The 18,549-nt window shown below is 33.7% G+C and overlaps 1 protein-coding gene across 3 annotated transcripts in view; it reads left to right on the plus strand.

Annotated features, from left to right (window-relative positions):
• The first annotated feature begins 2,346 nt into the window (after positions 1 to 2,346).
• LOC143235859 (protein turtle-like) overlaps positions 2,347 to 18,549 on the plus strand; it is a 119,300-nt gene continuing 103,097 nt past the window's right edge. For all 3 annotated transcript variants that reach the window (XR_013019403.1, XM_076474102.1, XM_076474103.1), the window contains exon 1: positions 2,347 to 2,639. Coding sequence is in view for 2 of the 3 variants with exons in the window: in XM_076474102.1 (XP_076330217.1) it covers positions 2,552 to 2,639 (88 nt within the window). In the remaining variant the exon portion in view is untranslated. The remainder of the gene's footprint in view (positions 2,640 to 18,549) is intronic.

Consider the following 18,549-nt stretch of genomic DNA (forward strand, 5'->3'; position numbering starts at 1 on the left):
AGAATGAAATTGAAAAAAAAAAGACAAGGACCTCATAACACAGAGGTATGTTTGCGGACTCACACCGTTGGAAGTCAAGTTTCGATAGCGCACTGTGTAGCTTTGTTCTCAATTCCACACAAACAAAAAATTTGCTACATTTTTGTTTCAAAAAGTTTTATAAAGATATGAAACAAAACCTAATCATTGCAGGAACATAATAAATTAAAAATATATTTGATTTGTTTGTTTACGAATTTTAGTGCATAGTTACAGAATAGTGTACAAGTTTAATAATTGTTAATTTTTTAAACTTAAGGCTAGAGAAAATACATCTAGTCAATAATACCCACTCCTATATATCTTAAGTTGTTCTTGTCTGAACTAGTAGCAGGATCTGACCTTCGCTGGCTGACAGACAACACAACAGAAAGTGTGAAGTGCGTTTTTTATGGCAACAGAACATAAACCACGAATCCTCTAATTCACAGATCAGGTGTATTAATCACAAGGGTAAGCCAAGCTAAGTATAATTGATCTCTTCCCTCAGCAATTGCCGACAGTTCAGAACTCTTATATCGTGGATTTACCTATTTTGAAAGAACAACTTAATCCTTAAGTGAAAAAACTCTAACTCTAAGCTCAATGCTGTATTTTTTGCGTCATTAAAACATTCTCCAGCTGAAAAATATATATCACGCAATACAATGAAGCAGTAAAAATTTTGATGATTTTGACGAAATTATGGCTAAAATATTTGTAAGAATTGTTTTAATTGCGCTAAGTGTTCCCTTTTACTCGCTAAGTATTATTTCTCTAACTGCTTGTTAAACCTCTCGACAGAATAAAATAAATGGGTGACTATCTTTCAATTAGAAAATCTGATGAAGAGCTTTTTGTTATTCCCATTATATATTAACATGCTCTGGTTAAACAAAACAAAAAGAATAAGCATGTTAGCCGATAACAAGAAGACTGGTTTGGTTTATTTGTTTTGAATTTCGCGCAATGCTACACGAGGGCTATCTGCGCTAGCCTTCACTAATTTAACAGTGTAAGACTAGAGGGAAGGCAGCTAGTTAGTCAACACAACCCACCACCAACTCTTGGGCTACTCTTTTACCAACGAATAGTGGAATTGACCGTAACATTATAACGCCCTCACAGCTGAAAGGACGAACATGTTTGGCTCGACGGGGATGCGAACCCGCGACCCTCAGATTACGAGTCGCACTCCTTAACCCACCTGGCCATGCCAAGCCAAGTCCATTGTCATTGAGAAGAAACTACCAAAAACTGACACGTTTATTGCTACTAAGAGGGTACTAAAAACTATCACATCTCTTGTAATTAACAAACCTTTTGTTAATCACGAAATTTATCCTTTAAAGAAAAAAACCGTGAAAGTTGTTATATACGCTTAAATGTACTTGAAACATTAGCAAAGTACAGATAATCCACATTTTTTGCAAGCAAACTTAAAACATATGATTCAAAATTACGAACAATAGAAACGTATATTGCAACAGAAAACACGTACATATAAATTATTAAATAAATGTGTGTATATCACTATAAACATAGCTTAATATATCAAACACACTAGTCCATTGGCTTGTTATTACTTCAAGTTCCGAATATGCATTGAAACTTACGGCTAAAAATATATTATTCGTTAATATCCTCAATTCCTTTCTACATGGGAAAAATATTATTGACAATTCATTGAAGTGTTTCTGAGTTTATTCATTCTTTTAGTGCAGATTTGTAACCGAAATTAATTAGAAAACATATTTCTTATATACTATAGTATATGTATTTTGAATTGATTCTTAGAATAATATTTCCATAATTTGTAGACACGCAACGAAAGAACATTTAATTAAACCCAAATAATGGGGTTTTGCTAAAATGGTCCCAACTTTTGAAAAAAATACTTTTTTGTTATTAATTCTAAATGAATAAAAAATTGGCTTTCTGTACTATTATAAATATGTTGAAAACAGTGAGATTTGTAATAAAGAGAAAGAAAATGAGAATAAAACACGCTATTTTGAATTCTATTTCTTTATGAGTAATTTTTGTTTTTCGTAGAGTATATTTTGAATTATAAGTATTGTCATAGGTTGTTTTTATCAGTGGAACCTCATTTCAGACTTATTCTGATGTAAATAAGTTTCATTATATGAAAAAAAACCAACAACATTAAACTGTAAAACAAATAAGAACAACAAAAAGCATTTGAGAAACTTCCATCCATTAGATGTCGCTGCAAACTCACGACTTGGCATTTCGCCAGTAATAAATACCCAGACGGAGTTGTGCGAAGTTCAGTTGATGATTTGTTTTTGAAAGGTGCCAGTAGTTACATTTCCGATTACAATCAGTAAAGTTAAACAGATAATTAAATATAATTAATATTTCTTTGTTTTTATTGAAAGTTGGTAGTTGACAAAACCACTGGTTCTAGAAATTTTATTTTGTTTTTGGAAAATTCTAAGTTCCTCGAAATTGCTAAAATTAAAACTTTAAATTGCGTGATTTTGATATAAATAACAAAGTTTATCTCACCATGGCAAGAAGAGATGCACGTGGAACTCTTTTAACTTTATTGGTTGCAGTAATATTTCGATCAGTGTTTTGTGGTGAAGAGACCAAATGTAAGTATTACATTTTTATAAAAATAAAAGTTATATTAATTCTACATGACGTTTATTTCAATTCGCATTTCCTTATTACTTGTGTGTAATGTGTAAAAAGAATAATATTAACTTTTTATCAAACTAACTTACTTACACAATTCAGAAATAAATAGCTAATTTCATACGCTTTCTTGCGCCTAATGATTAAAGTGCATTGTTTCAGCATGTCTATACCCTTGTTCATAACGATATTTTCGTTTATAAATTTTAATGAGATCTGTATTTAACAAGATAATCTGACATTTTATTTAAAATAGAACATGACAAATGTTTATTTATGATGATTTTTAAATGTTTCATATTTTTAGTTTAAATTAATGGACTAATTATAAATACGAAAGAGTTCTACTTTGGAAATTAAGGTTAGGAATACAGTAACAACAGTCAGGCTAAAAGCGGATACGAACGTTGTCAATACTACATCAAATTGCTGAGGACTGAACACGGTGAGCAACTGTACGAAAGAGTGTAATGATAAACGCATATTTGTAAACTGAATACGTTTTGGTATTAAACTTAGGACAAAAAAATTGTGTTACTTTGAATTTTCATGTTGGAAAAATGCCTGATTTAGACGTAAAGTTTAAAACACGTTTCTTTGACAAGATTGCATGAATATACTATAAAAGTTTTTCTTTGTATACATATATAAACGAATTATTTCAGTAAGCACCTTTATGATCTGATAGCCTCGGCACATTTTCAAGCACATCTGTTTTGAGTTTTAAAGTATCTCATATTAAGCTATTTACGTAGGTACTATGATAATTCCTGCTAAGAGAAAAGCAAAAACAAACAATATATTTTGTAATGACTTTGCGGTTTAATGATCTTTATTCGCATTGTTTCTACGTACATGAACTCAATTCCTTTGATAAAGCTACATCCTTGATAAAGTTTTCCTCCAACTACGTCTTTGACGACGTTTTATCGCAACTACCTTCTTAGTAAGCCGTTACTGAAACACTATTTGCAATAAAATTTTACAACAAATACATATTTGTTAAGGTCTTATTCCAGCTACAGTCGCAGTAAATCTTTACCACACTTTCATAAATGGTAAAACTAGATGTAACGTTATTTTCAATTCCCGAGGGCTCTTACGACTGTTTAGGTGCTTTAGACGCTATTGCATCATCGGTGGTTGTCCAGGTAGCCATACCTAAGTGCCAAGCAAGAAGGAGGGCAGGTTGTCAACACCACCCACCGCCAACTCTTGGGCTACTCTTGTATCAACGAATAGTGAGATTGACGTTCACCTTATAACGTCTCAATAGAGAGTATGTCGGGCTGTTGGCGCATCTGCACTATTAGTAAACCATTGCTACAACTGGATAGTTCGTAAACCATTACTGCAATCATTTGCGTGGCACAGCTTTATTGTAACTGTTTAATCTGTAAACTTTACTGCAACCATCTCCCTGGTAAAGATTTATTACAACTACATAATTAGTTAAGTTTAAGTAATGCTTTAAAAGGAACCTGTTATGGTACACAAAAACAAGTGTTAACCGTGCGATTGTCACATGTTTTTATTTCTCGATAGCTGTAATCATACAACGTGAGTGTGACAATTACCGTATTTCTCGGTGTATAAGATGCACCCCTATTTTCAAGGCTATCTTCACGGAAAATTTTTTTCACAGTTATATTTTATTTATTTGTCCAATATCAGCATAATCTTTTATTATTTTTTAGAATAATTCAAAAGTAGTAGAGGCATAAAAATTTTGACCTTCGCTGTATAGGAGGCAGGGGGTTTTGATATCCCCTTTTTTGGGAAAAAAAGTCCGTCTTATATACTGAAAAATACAGCAAATTCAACTCTGTCAATGTGCTTCACTTACAAAACAATTTTTGCAGAAGGCAGAAACAAATAATGATAAATGTCTTTTACTGTTCATAATTTACTCGCACAACTAACAATTTCTGTGTCAACTGATTTATCAAATTGTATTTTTCTCGCTCAATGACCACGAAAGTAATTGTGAGATGAACCTTATAACGGAAACATTTGAATGTATTATGTTGGCGTCGCTCCCACATGGCCCGAAATGGCACTCGACTCGTAATTCGAGGGTCGCGAGTTCGAATCCCCGTCACATCAAATACGCTTGGCCCTTTCAGCCGTGGGGGCGATATAATGTGACGGTCAATCCTACTATTCTTTGGTAAAAGAGTATGTGTGATGATGAGTAGTTACTAGTCTTGCACTACATCATTAGGGTCGGCCAGCGCAGATAGCCTTCATGTAGCTTTGCGAGAAATCCAAAACAAACCAATTCTTTTTAAAGTAGTATCTAAATCGCTAAATGCTGATGGGTTACATGTTCTAAATTAGAGCAGAAGTTTAGAAGTTCTAGGCCTTGTAACGCATGCTGGAAGAGGTTTTGACTGTTTTGTGTATGTTTTAAATTTCTCTTAGTCATAAATCTAATGAAGGCCCAGTATTGCCAGGTGGTTAAGGCACTGAGGGTCGCAGGTTCGAATCCCCGTCTTGGGGCGTTATAATGTGACGGCTAATCCCACTATTTGTTGGTAAAAGAGTTACCCAAGAGTTGGCGATAGGTGGTGATGACTAGCTGCCTTCCCTATAGCCTTACACTGCTAAATTAGGAACGACTAACGCAGTTAGCCCTCGTGTAGCTTTGCACGTGTATGATATTCAAAAGCAAGCACTACCTCATGAAATACTACATTTTAATCTTATCGTAAACAGGTTATGCTTGCTTTAGCGTAATCATTAATTTCGTTAATGTTATACATTTTAAACTGAAACACGGTTTCGAGGACGCAGTTTTAAAGTTGTTCTTTTTTGATAGTTTTGCTTATTTATCAGTGTTTATTATTTGCTTTTCAGTTTAGCTCTAACAACCTGTTGACGTTTATCATATATCTGTTTGCCTTAAACTCAAACTTAAATTTATTTCTCTGCTTATTTTCTAAATTGTTTATTTGTGTGTTTTCTCATAGCAAAGCCATTTCGGGCTATCTGCTGAGCCCACCGAGGGGAAATCGGATCCCTAATTTTAGCGTTGTAAATCAGTAGAAATACCGCTGTGCTAGCGGGGAGCTATTTGTCTGTAGATATGTTTTTGCATAACATTACAGCTGAAATAAGCCAACATATAAACTGTCTTTTATGTCAAAATGTTAGGGGTAACTGTCTTCCCACAATTGGTTGTATACAGCAAAAGTCAGCATGCGTTGAGGCGTCTTGGGTCAAAGATTTGGTTTGTTTTGAATTTTACGCAAAGCTACACGAGGGCTATCTGCGTCAGCTGTTCATAAGTTAGCAGAAAAATATTAGATAGAAGGCAACTAGTCATTTCTACCACTTCTTGTCAACGCTTGTGCTACTCTTTTACCAACCAATAGTGGGATTAACTAAACATTATAACGTCCCATGGCTGAAATAACGAGCATGTTTTATGGGGGCGGATAGTATAACCCATGACCCTCATATTGTGAGTCAAGCACCCTAAACACCTAGCCACGCCAGGCCCTTGGGTTAAAACACTCAGTTCCTAACTCTTAATCTGCTCTTTCGTAACTACTACATGGTTCGACATTTGCGTTTAGATAATGTTTGATAGATGGAATATCCCCACGCCTGTGAGTGCTATAACAGCAAACAATATTCGTTATGAGTTAATAAACAACGATAAGAACAATTTTTTTCTTTCACGTTGGACACTCATAACAGACGGCTTTGATTTATACAATGACGTGAGTATGTCCATACATTTGTGGGAGACTCGAATAAGCGAGAATCATAGCTAAAATTATAGGCAGTAGATTAGGGGTTCATTAATTTTTATGGGAAGGGTCAGTTTTTTTTTTTTTTTTACGGCACTAGAATTATATATATAAATATGTTTGGCTTTATGGATTATTCGTCGATTTTGGCCAAGTCCAGTCTTGTCGCTATTGTGCCGGATTGGTTATTATATGTTCTGTGTTTCGCAACTCATTCTTGCAAATACAAATACCAAATCGCGCTTCAGTTTTGGATGATAGGTGACTTGTGCAAATAAAGTTCAAGCTCAAATATTGTCAAAACTTGACAGTAGGTGGTGTTAACTAGTCTATTACTTCAAAAGTACTGACAACGAGAGCAGACAGCCCTGGATTAGCTTTGTGCGAGAATCACAAACCGTTGTCTTATATAAACACAGAAAAATTTACAATTTAAATATATGTATTGTTATGTATTATAATTTATTTTGGATGAATCTCCGATTTATTATGCTACGTGGGTTCCATTTTACGAGTTTAAATAGCTGAACATTTTAATTTAGAAGTTAGTTGAATTTCGATGTGTATCAACTTTATGATATTTGCCTGCGAAATTGATACGTACATTTTTCTTTCTTAACACAAATATATTTCAATATACAAAAAGTACAAAAACAATTCAGTTTATAATATGTTATTAATACAAACAATTATTTATATACAAAGATTTTACAAACAATATCTTATCTTCTATCTGGTCTGGAACTTAATATTTTAATGACGGTCCAGATCCACGAGGCGCAAATTATGTTAATATACTTCACATGCCGAAAATTCTAACTAGTTCTAATACTTGGCTGGTTTAACGCAGTTTACACTATTACTTTTCACAGAGGAAGACAGCTATCTAATGTCTTCGTAGAAATAGTAACGACCGAAATTAATTTTTTGAAATTTAACGGTTTGTATTGTTCTAAATTTTTAAACGTTACTGGTCAAATTCTGTAGTTTTCCAATTAATAAACGTTAACCACAGTTATAGCTTCCGAGGGTTATGGTAAACTTCACTGTAGCTAACCAAAAATATTGTATTACTGTCTCTCGGCTAGCTTTTATATCAATCACGCGAGATTCTAGAACGTTCAACAGTGTTCGAAGACACGATAGTATTTTCGTACACCACATATTGTTAATTATTGCTCTCGAAAATCTTCTACAAATTTAGTGAAAAGGCTAGACTTGCACAATACACATCGAACAATATGTGTCACATGCATAAAACTGGAACAAACGAAAGTATTGAAATAAATGCATGACAGCAAATCCATTACAACATATATCTCTTTAGCTGCATAAATTCTCTTTATTTCCTTTGGTAGTTAGCGTATATCAGTCTGGCAATGTGTACTTATTCTCTCGTTTTAGCTTTATTTAAAGATATTGAATATATTTACGTTTTGCTTTGACACATTTTCGTCCTGCTTTGTGTATTTCTCTTTCTATTAAACAGCCCGGCATGGCCAGGTGGGTTGAGGCGTTCGAATCGTAATCTGAGGGTCGCGGGTTCGAATACCCGTCGAACTAAACATGCTCGCTCTTTTAGCCATAGGGCGTTATAATGTGACAGTCAATCTCGCTATTCATTAGTAAAAGAGTAGCCCAAGAATTGACGGTGAGTAGTGATGACCAGCTGCCTTCCCTCTGATCTTAAACTACTAAATTAGGGATGGCTAGTGCAGATATCTCTCGTGTAGCTTTGCGCAAATTTCAAAAAATCAAATCAAACCAATTCTTTTTGTTAATACGTATCCAAATATGTACATGATTTTGACCTGCTCACAGATGATCAGTATTCCATTTTTGTTGTTAGCTTTTCTGTATATTTATTTTTAATTACCATTTTTACCTATGTTTTTGTGCTCATTCTTCGTCTATATCTTGTTGTTGTTAACGTACATACTCGTGTGAACTTTTGTTTTCTTTCTGCCTATTTTCATAGACAGTCTATACGTTTGTCTATCTACCAGTGTTCGTTTTAACTACCTCAACTACGTTTGTTTGTTCTTAAGGTGTTCGTTAAATTCTACTGATTCTTTTACGATAATTTAATCAAAGTAAAATTTATTACAATTCTTAGCCTGACAAACAAGTTTAACAACGTGTTTTATTTCCATTGTAAAAATAAAAAGACTAAAGATTTTGAACACTGAAAATCATTCTCTTTTTGTGTAACATATGTAGCATTAACCATTTTCAGAGAGATTTAGCAAAAAATACTTGGTAAAACAGCCTGACAAACAATCTTTATACTACACTAAATATGAGTTCTTTTTTTAGATTCAAAGTGATGAGCGTAATAGTCAGTGGAGTAATTTTCAATTTGCATTTGTTTTTAAGGCATTATGAGACGTTTACTTCAATCTGAGGATCATTTACACACAGTTACAAAATAGTAATTGGCCTGTTACGGTGCTCGGACGTGGAACTGAATCTCGTTTCAGAATTTATTTGTCTTTTCCGATGTTGGTTTGTTGTTCGTGGTCTCTTTCAAATTAAGCATAAAGCTAAAATGAGCTATCTGTGCTCTGCCCACCACGGGTATCAAAACCCAGTTTCTAACGGTTTAAGTCTGTAGACATACCGTTGTACTAATCGGGGGCGGCTACCTGCTGTGTCTACCAAGGGGAATTCAATTAGAGTAGCCCATGTCTTTTCCCTTCTTGGGAGAGCCGTAATTTTGTAGACTTGCAACACTAAAATTCGGGGTTCATTTCTCACGGCGGAAACGGTAGGTATTTCAATGTGGCTTTGTTCTAAAACAAATTTATTCAAGAGTCGGCAGTGGGTCGTGTTGAAAAGCTGTCTTCCCGCTATTATATCACTTCTAAATTAAGTACTGCTAATTTTGACACCCCTCGTAAAGCTCTGCACGAAATACAACATATAGACAACAATGTAATCGGGTGTGTAACACCACGAACAAGTTAAATGATTTTCACTTTTGATAAAAAAGTAACTTAAAAAGTGTGTGAATCCAATTACTTTACTTCCAAGCGTTAGTATAAATATCAGACAAGGTCGCGGCTGTTTTATTTGAAAATTCTGAAGACTTTCCAGTGCTAAAGAAACGCGTTCTGTATTGATAATGACAGTGTGTTCTAACTGTTGATCCATAAACAGTGAATAATTTTCCCTGAAAGGAGAAGGTAATTCCATTCTAGAACAGAAACTACGTCAAGCTCTTATGTTATCTGTGTTGCTTCCAGCAGGCTCGTGGTCACTGACTCTTGATGTTGGTTTTGAAACAGATTTTGCAATGTTTGTGTTGCTGTATCGAAGTTATACAGTGTGCATCGACACGTTAACGTTACTGATACATTAGCTCGTTTCTTTCAAGATCTCTGTTATACTTAGACAGTTTTATTTCATTCGTGTTAAATGCATTACGTGAACTTTTTCTCTCAAGACTGGTTTAAATGAATAAACGTTTCAGAACCACTTTTGGAGTTAAAAAGATTTTTGTAAAGATGACTTGGGCATAATTTTCCTGGCATGACGTTGAATATGTGGATATTCAGAAATCAGTGAGATTTACTTCGTTGAATATGTGGATATTCAGAAAGCAGTGAGATTTACTTCGTTGAATATGTGGATATTCAGAAAGCAGTGAGATTTACTTCGTTGAATATGTGGATATTCAGAAAGCAGTGAGATTTACTTCGTTGTTAATTATTTTAACAAATTCTCAATATTTGTTGAATATTAATTTTAACTAATTTTGTATAGACTTGGGAGAGGCGACCTACTTTTAGAAAAAAAGCAAAGATATACAGCGTCTTTTAAAAGTTATAATTTTCCCACAATCTCAATCTTAATTTTTATATTAAAAACTATTCTTTTAAACGAAACGTATGATAAAGCTAAAGAAAACACACGAAAAAGCAAACAACTGGTAAACATCTCACCTTCACCTTGGGTTACAATGTTTCACCTGATACAGGTCAGACGCCACTTGTCTTGCTTTTTGTACATGAAGCTTTTTTTTTCCCACAGATATAACATATAATCACATACATGAGGTAAGTTTTTTAAAGTAGCTTATGACAACTCGAACACCGAACCCACTCTGATTTCTTCGTTGAGTATTAATCGACACATTCAACGCAAAATATTGGATTGGATTGTTTTTGAATTTCGCGCAAAGCTATATGAGGGTTATCTGCGCTAGCCGTCCCTAATTTAGCAATGTAAGACTAGAGGGAAGGTAACTAGTCATCACCACCCACCGCCATCTCTTGGGCTACTCTTTTATCAACGAATAGTGGTATTGACCGTCAAATTATAACGCCACCACGGCTGAAAGGAAGAACATTTTTGGTGTGACGGAGATTCGCAACTGCAACTCTCAAATTACGATTCGAGTACCTTAACCACCTCGCTATGCCGGGCTTCAACGCAAAGGTCCTCATCTTCTTATCTCATTACAGCTTCATGATTGTATTATTTTCCATCTAGTGGTTGTTCAATATTTTTGGTTGTGTTTGCACTAGAATTCTTCTTCTTTATTCTATCAGCGTTTACTAGTGAGTTGTTTTTTGTAGATAGGCCATTGAAATGTCAATAATAATGTGGACTCTTTTCTCTTTGATCCATTTTTCTTTGGAAAAGATGAGCTAGATGAAATCTTGCTTAATATTTATTTGTTTCGGCATTTCCTGAGGTTATTCATTTCTAGAAGTGGAAAGTAGGATGTTAGTGTATTTATTAGTATGAAAATCAGGTTCAAATATGTCAAATCTGGTGCTTTTGAGATTCGTCAAGATAAATTTGGTGGTAATGATTGGTTGAAACTAGGTTAAAAGGAGTAGGTGTGTTCAGAAATTGTAGACTGACTAAAATTATAAATTATCATTATTGAAACCTAAAACTCAAGTTACTGTAATAGTGGCCCGGCATGGCCCAGTGTGTTAAGGCGTGCGACTCGTAATATGAGTGTCGCGGGTTCGCATCCCTGTCGCGCCAAATATGCTCGCCCTTTCAGCTGTCGGGTCGTTATAATGTGACGGTCAATTCCACTATTCGTTGGTAAAAGAGTAGCCCAAGAGTTGGCGGTGAGTGGTGATGACTACCTACCTTCCCTCTAGTCTTACCCTGCTAAATTAGGGACCTCTAGCACAGATAGCCCTCGAGTAATTCCAAAATAAACAAACAAACAATACAGTAGTTTTTCATCAGGCTTTAGTGAGACGGCCAAGTTACATTTGAGTGGATAGCGAATCCTAATCACTACTATCGAAGAAATAGTCCTTTTTAGCCCTCTTCTAAAGGAGCTAGCATATTAGCAACTGAAAAGTAGAATAAGTTATAAGAAACGTTTGCTTATTTGTTTGAATTTCTTGCAAAGCTACACGAGGGTTATCTGCGCTAGCCGTTTCTAATTTAACAGTTTAAGACTAGATGGAAAACTAGTCATCACAACCCACAGCCAACTCTTGGGCTATTTTTTTATCAACGAATGGTGGGATTGACCGTCACATTATAACGCTTGCACGGCTGAAAAGGCGAGCATGCATGATGTGACGGTGATTTGAACTGGTGACCCTCAGATTACGAATCGAGCGCCACAACCATCTGGCCATGCTGGGTACTGTAAGAAAAGTAGTTACTAATTAAAAATTAGACATAGGTGATCGTATGCGTTAGAGTGACAACATTATAATTCATGTTTGAGCATTGACAATGTTTTTCATAAAGATGCATTCGTGTTATATTGTATCATTGGTGTAGTTTTACTTATATACTCCTCTCCAGGTAAAATCACGTTGAACGTACGAATTTCCTCTGTGCTAATCGAGTTTCCGAGTGCTGATATTAAAACAAATACCAGATCTCACCTCTTCCATCAGCATACGTATGTTATTTTTGTATTATAATATCAGCAGACATTGTCTTAACTGTCATATGAACAGTAACAATCAACGTATCTTATTAATTAATAATGGTGCTGATTATTTTGAACATGTTGTGAGATTGTGTTTGTTAAATTTCTTGCAAGCCTGCTCGAGAGCTCTCTGCGATAATCATTCTCTACTTTAGAAGTGATAGAATAGAGAGCGTCAATACTACCTTTCGCCAGCCTCGTGAGCTACTCTCTACCAACGAAAAGTAAGATTGACAATCACACTACAATGCCGCCATAAATGAAATGGCCGTCACTTTCGGTGATGAAATTTGAATACACAACCCACAGAAAGCGAATCGGAGGCCCTAACCACCAGGCCTCAAGCTGTGAGAATAAAGGCAACTAATTTGCTAATCATGGTATGGATTGATTTAAACTTTGATGTGACCACTTAAAATAAATAAACGGTGTTCCACAATAAGCGCCATATAGAGTGCTGTAAAACAATATTCTTACCTTTTATTAAACACAAGAGAGTTAACGGAATATCTGACGCGTGGGATTCAGACTACATTTATGATATTTCAAAACAAACCTTTCTTGATTGTTTGTTGAGCATTATGGAAGTTTCTTTACAGATCATTATGATTGTGCATGTTATCTCTGACCATAATTTGTTATCCACGTGATTACAACTTTATGAATGTTATTTAAATATTCTTTTTAAAGTAAAATATTTTAATATAGTTATTTTTCCTTTCACCATTCGGTGTTTATGCAACTCATTTCAAAATTCAATAATTCACAAAATAAAATTCCTAAAAGATAAAAATAAAAGGAACATTGATGATACAGTTGATTTAAAATAGGAAAAATGTTATATTTGAGTTTCATTTAAAAAATATTAATTTTTAACGCTAGTTTACACACTAGGTTATCTGCGTTTTGTGTGTGTTTGGGGGTTCTTATAGCAAAGTCACATTGGAGTATCCACTGAGTCTACCTAGGGAAATCGAACCCCCTGATTTTAACGGTGTAAATCTGTAGACTTGCCACTGTACCAATGGGAAAGTTGTATGCTCTTTCAACCGCATTAAAAATATCACAGAATTGTACCCTTGTAAGTTCGTAAACTTACTCCTGATACGGAGAAGGATCCTTGGTCTTTAAATAATCTCTTCATGAGAAACATACTGTAGAGTTTATTGTAAGTTGGTCGTGTATGAAGAAAATCTAACAATACAGTATTTATTTAGAATATTTTGCGTTTGAAATTTTAGAGACACTAAAACCACTGATGTAAGAAACAGTTTATATGGTCAAAAACAAAAAAAATCGAAATGACTATATTAAAAATTAGTCATTAGCTTATGTTTAGAAAATTAAAAAGAAATCAGATATGATAAACTATTTGTGTGTGTGTGTGTGTATATATATATATATATATATATATATATATATATATATGTATAAACAAACTCAAATTATTTAAAAAATTTGTTTGTTGGGAAACAACTAGTGAAAATAGCTTTTAACACTTATGAGAGTAAATATTTTTGGATTATGCCTGAGTTACTTAGTTTTATTGAGGGAAGCAATAACCGTGTGCATTGTGTACAGTACTGTGCAATACGTTAATATTTGACGAGGTCTACTTGTTTTCATTATAAAAGCAGGAACAAACAACGAATATCTTACACACTTTGAAACAACTAAATAATATTAAGGTAATGTGCAAAAGTATATATATTATTCTAAAGCACAAAGCCACCATGTTTTCATATGACGTACAGTAACTTCTTTTAGAAATCAGGCTGTATTTATGTTTAATGCTCAGTGACCTTGAATACATAAGCAGTATTTTCTGACCAAGAGGAACATTTTCTTTATGTTATTACTTCTTGAAAACAGAAACGTAGGAAGCTCGAATTCGTAAAACACGACAAAAAATAACACATAACAGACAAACAAAAAAAGGCTGCAAGATTCACCAAGGTGAATTAAAAACATTAAATTTTGTATGTACTTTTTTTCCGGTCCCCCAGTGGCTCAGCGGTATGTCTGCGGACTTACAACGCTACAAACCGGGTTTCAATACCCGTGGTGGGCAAAGCACAGATAACCCATTGTGTAGCTTTGTGCTTAATTCAAAAAACAAACAACTTTTCTTCCGTGGAAAGCGCTTTGTTTTAAAGGAAAGGAGTTGCTTTCTCATGTAAAAAAAAACAAACCCAAAAAACCTTAAAAGTTACAATATCTGAGATGCCAAATAAGAAAGTCAATGTAATTAGGACATAATTAATGGAGTTTTGGATTTCAAAGCAGTTTGTGCTTGTAAAAAATCATAATACTCTAGTAAGCGTGTATACATGAACGTGTTTGTGCATAAGTTTCTTACGATACTAAATATGTAATGAACGGAGAATTTATTGTTTGTTTAATATTGAATCGTTAATCGTGTCATGATTTTTTTGCTTAGTTTGGTGTTTTATGGCTCAAAAGCAACTAGGTTATCTGCACCGTCATGATTTTATATCAAGACGTCATATATTAAGTGAAATAAATATTCTGTAACAAAGACGCCATGTTTATTCACGTTGAAAAGGGATATCGAAGAATTTTAAAAAGTTCTTTTCTGTTTTTTGTAAAGTTGTTTTATTTTTTCATTGATATCTTGGAGATGAGTCAATGTCTTTGTTAATTCACAACTCCATTCACGACAAAAAATTAGTTTTGAAACTCGCATCTTACTATCATTCAAAATTTCACCCTCAACGACACTATGTGCACGCGGATTAAACGACGAGGTTAGCTACCTGTAATTTTGACCCACTGACTACAAGGAAGATAACCCATCACCCGCTGTTATCACGGCTTTGACTAGATCTTTGAATCAATGCCACTTACATAATGCACACAAAGCTGAAATGCAGGCTGTTCATTGGCATCACGTCTCGAACCGTGTACCTCAGATACGTACCTCCATGCGCTAATCACTAAGTTACACACACCACTTTGGCACATCCAATAACCTTTTTTTAAAAACAGAGATTACGTTTTGTATTTCTACTTATGGAGTGCATTCGATAGAATCATGCATTAATTTTAATAAGGTATTAAATGGATGATTGATTTTTTTTCTAGGCATTATGTTCCTTTTTTCACACTATATTTTAGTAGGCTAGAGACTTTTTACAATTTTCTATCCTATTTGTTCGTGGATATGCATGATCTCTTAAGCAACTATTGACGCATTCGTTTCCATAACAACGCTGAGCAGCACACAGCTTGAGACACCAGTGAGATCTTTTAGAATGATTTGCTATGGTTTTTACTACCCCTCTTTCAGCAAGCAAGCATTTTTATATTAGATTGAAGCAAGATAAAATGTTGAGAGAAGTTGGAAATGACGCCCCGCTTAAAAAACTACAACAGATATTTTGAAAAACTTCAGTGTTATCGACCAAAATTTTGTTCATCTAGTTTACTACCAAATGCACTAGTTCAACACTGAGTTATCAGTTTTCTTTACCAAACAAAAAACCTTTATGATTTTACGACATTTATGTAGAACAAAATCGGTTTATATTTTCGTTGGTTGATATTTTGTGCAAATATGTTTTAATATTCTCATTGCCTATAAAATTAGGTTTAATCCAGCTTCTGACAGTATTTTGTTTTTCATTCTAGAGTTAATTCATTCAAAACAGAGCACTTAGTTATGATTAAAATTCACTTTGTGATATAGCTAAACAAGTGTTACATATTACTCAGTTTCCATGGTATCTTTTCTTCATGTGCAATATAAGATTGGTTAATCATTAATCATTCAGCGGTGGAGACGTTATAATATGACTTTGAATCCTATTATTCATTGTTAAGAGTAGCCAGAGAGTTGGCGGTGGGTGGTGATTACTAGCTACTTTCCCTCTAGTCTTACACTGCTAAATTAGGGACGGTTAGTGTTGATAGCCCTCGAGTAGCTTTGTTCGAAATTCAAAAACAAAACAAACAAATAGTATGAGAGGGAGAGATTTTTCGTTGATGCAGGGAAGTCATTTGTAAGTTCATGTGAGCAACTTTTCTAAATTCTCTGTCCAGGATTTAACCAGTGTTTATTCACATAGCGATTGCGTCGTGTTTATAAAGGGAAACATTAATCTGATTTTTTAAAAGTAATTAACTATGATGAAGATGAAATCAGATTGTTTGGAAAGTAATTAACTATGATGAAGATGAAATCAGATTGTTTGGAAAGTAATTAAGTATGATGAAGATGAAATAAGATTGTTTGGAAAGTAATTAGGTATGATGAGGATGAAATCAGATTGTTTGGAAAGTAATTAGGTATGATGAGGATGAAATCAGATTGTTTGGAAAGTAATTAGGTATGATGAGGATGAAATCAGATTGTTTGGAAAGTAATTAGGTATGATGAGGATGAAATCAGATTGTTTGGAAAGTAATTAGGTATGATGAGGATGAAATCAGATTGTTTGGAAAGTAATTAACTATGATGAAGATGAAATCAGATTGTTTGGAAAGTAATTAACTATGATGAAGATGAAATCAGATTGTTTGGAAAGTAATTAACTATGATGAAGATGAAATCAGATTGTTTGGAAAGTAATTAACTATGATGAAGATGAAATCAGATTGTTTGGAAAGTAATTAACTATGATGAAGATGAAATCAGATTGTTTGGAAAGTAATTAAGTATGATGAAGATGAAATCAGATTGTTTGGAAAGTAATTAACTATGATGAAGATGAAATCAGATTGTTTGGAAAGTAATTAACTATGATGAAGATGAAATCAGATTGTTTGGAAAGTAATTAAGTATGATGAAGATGAAATCAGATTGTTTGGAAAGTAATTAGGTATGATGAGGATGAAATCAGATTGTTTGGAAAGTAATTAACTATGATGAAGATGAAATCAGATTGTTTGGAAAGTAATTAACTATGATGAAGATGAAATCAGATTGTTTGGAAAGTAATTAACTATGATGAAGATGAAATCAGATTGTTTGGAAAGTAATTAACTATGATGAAGATGAAATCAGATTGTTTGGAAAGTAATTAACTATGATGAAGATGAAATCAGATTGTTTGGAAAGTAATTAACTATGATGAAGATGAAATCAGATTGTTTGGAAAGTAATTAACTATGATGAAGATGAAATCAGATTGTTTGGAAAGTAATTAAGTATGATGAAGATGAAATCAGATTGTTTGGAAAGTAATTAGGTATGATGAGGATGAAATCAGATTGTTTGGAAAGTAAATCAGAGGTATGATGAGAGATGAAATCAGATTGTTTGGAAAGTAATTAGGTATGATGAGGATGAAATCAGATTGTTTGGAAAGTAATTAGGTATGATGAGGATGAAATCAGATTGTTTGGAAAGTAATTAGGTATGATGAGGATGAAATCAGATTGTTTGGAAAGTAATTAACTATGATGAGGATGAAATCAGATTGTTTGGAAAGTAATTAACTATGATGAAGATGAAATCAGATTGTTTGGAAAGTAATTAAGTATGATGAGGATGAAATCAGATTGTTTGGAAAGTAATTAAGTATGATGAGGATGAAATCAGATTGTTTGGAAAGTAATTAGGTATGATGAGGATGAAATCAGATTGTTTGGAAAGTAATTAGGTATGATGAGGATGAAATCAGATTGTTTGGAAAGTAATTAGGTATGATGAGGATGAAATCAGATTGTTTGGAAAGTAATTAGGTATGATGAAGCTCCAAGGTTGCCTTATATACGTCAATAAGCTCTAAAGTTCCTGATATAATAAAACAGTGATTGGTATCCGCTAGATCAGTAATAAAAGGCAAGTCCACTCACAATTATTACCTGATCAATTGACAAGAATAATTAATCTTACTAACTGAAGACGACATTGTCTTTCCTGAAAGTCTTCTGTTTTCCATCTCTTAAAGAAAGTGAAAGTCAGTAACTCGCTTAATCATTTCTGTGTTTCATCCGGGCAATTATGGAAAACATCGTAATCATGAACATTTAACTTCTTGTTTACAGAAATATAATACGTTTCTCTACTTCATACTTAAATCATGGTTTATTGTCTTTCATTAATGATTAGTATATGTAGGTTTCTATAATTTCACACTATTGATTGTATCTTGTTTTCAAAGACGTAACAGGTATGATATAAAAATGATTTATCAAATTACTGGTATTTTAAAGGTGTAAATT

Source organism: Tachypleus tridentatus, chromosome 12, assembly GCF_004210375.1.
Source record: "Tachypleus tridentatus isolate NWPU-2018 chromosome 12, ASM421037v1, whole genome shotgun sequence".
NCBI lineage: Eukaryota > Metazoa > Arthropoda > Merostomata > Xiphosura > Limulidae > Tachypleus > Tachypleus tridentatus.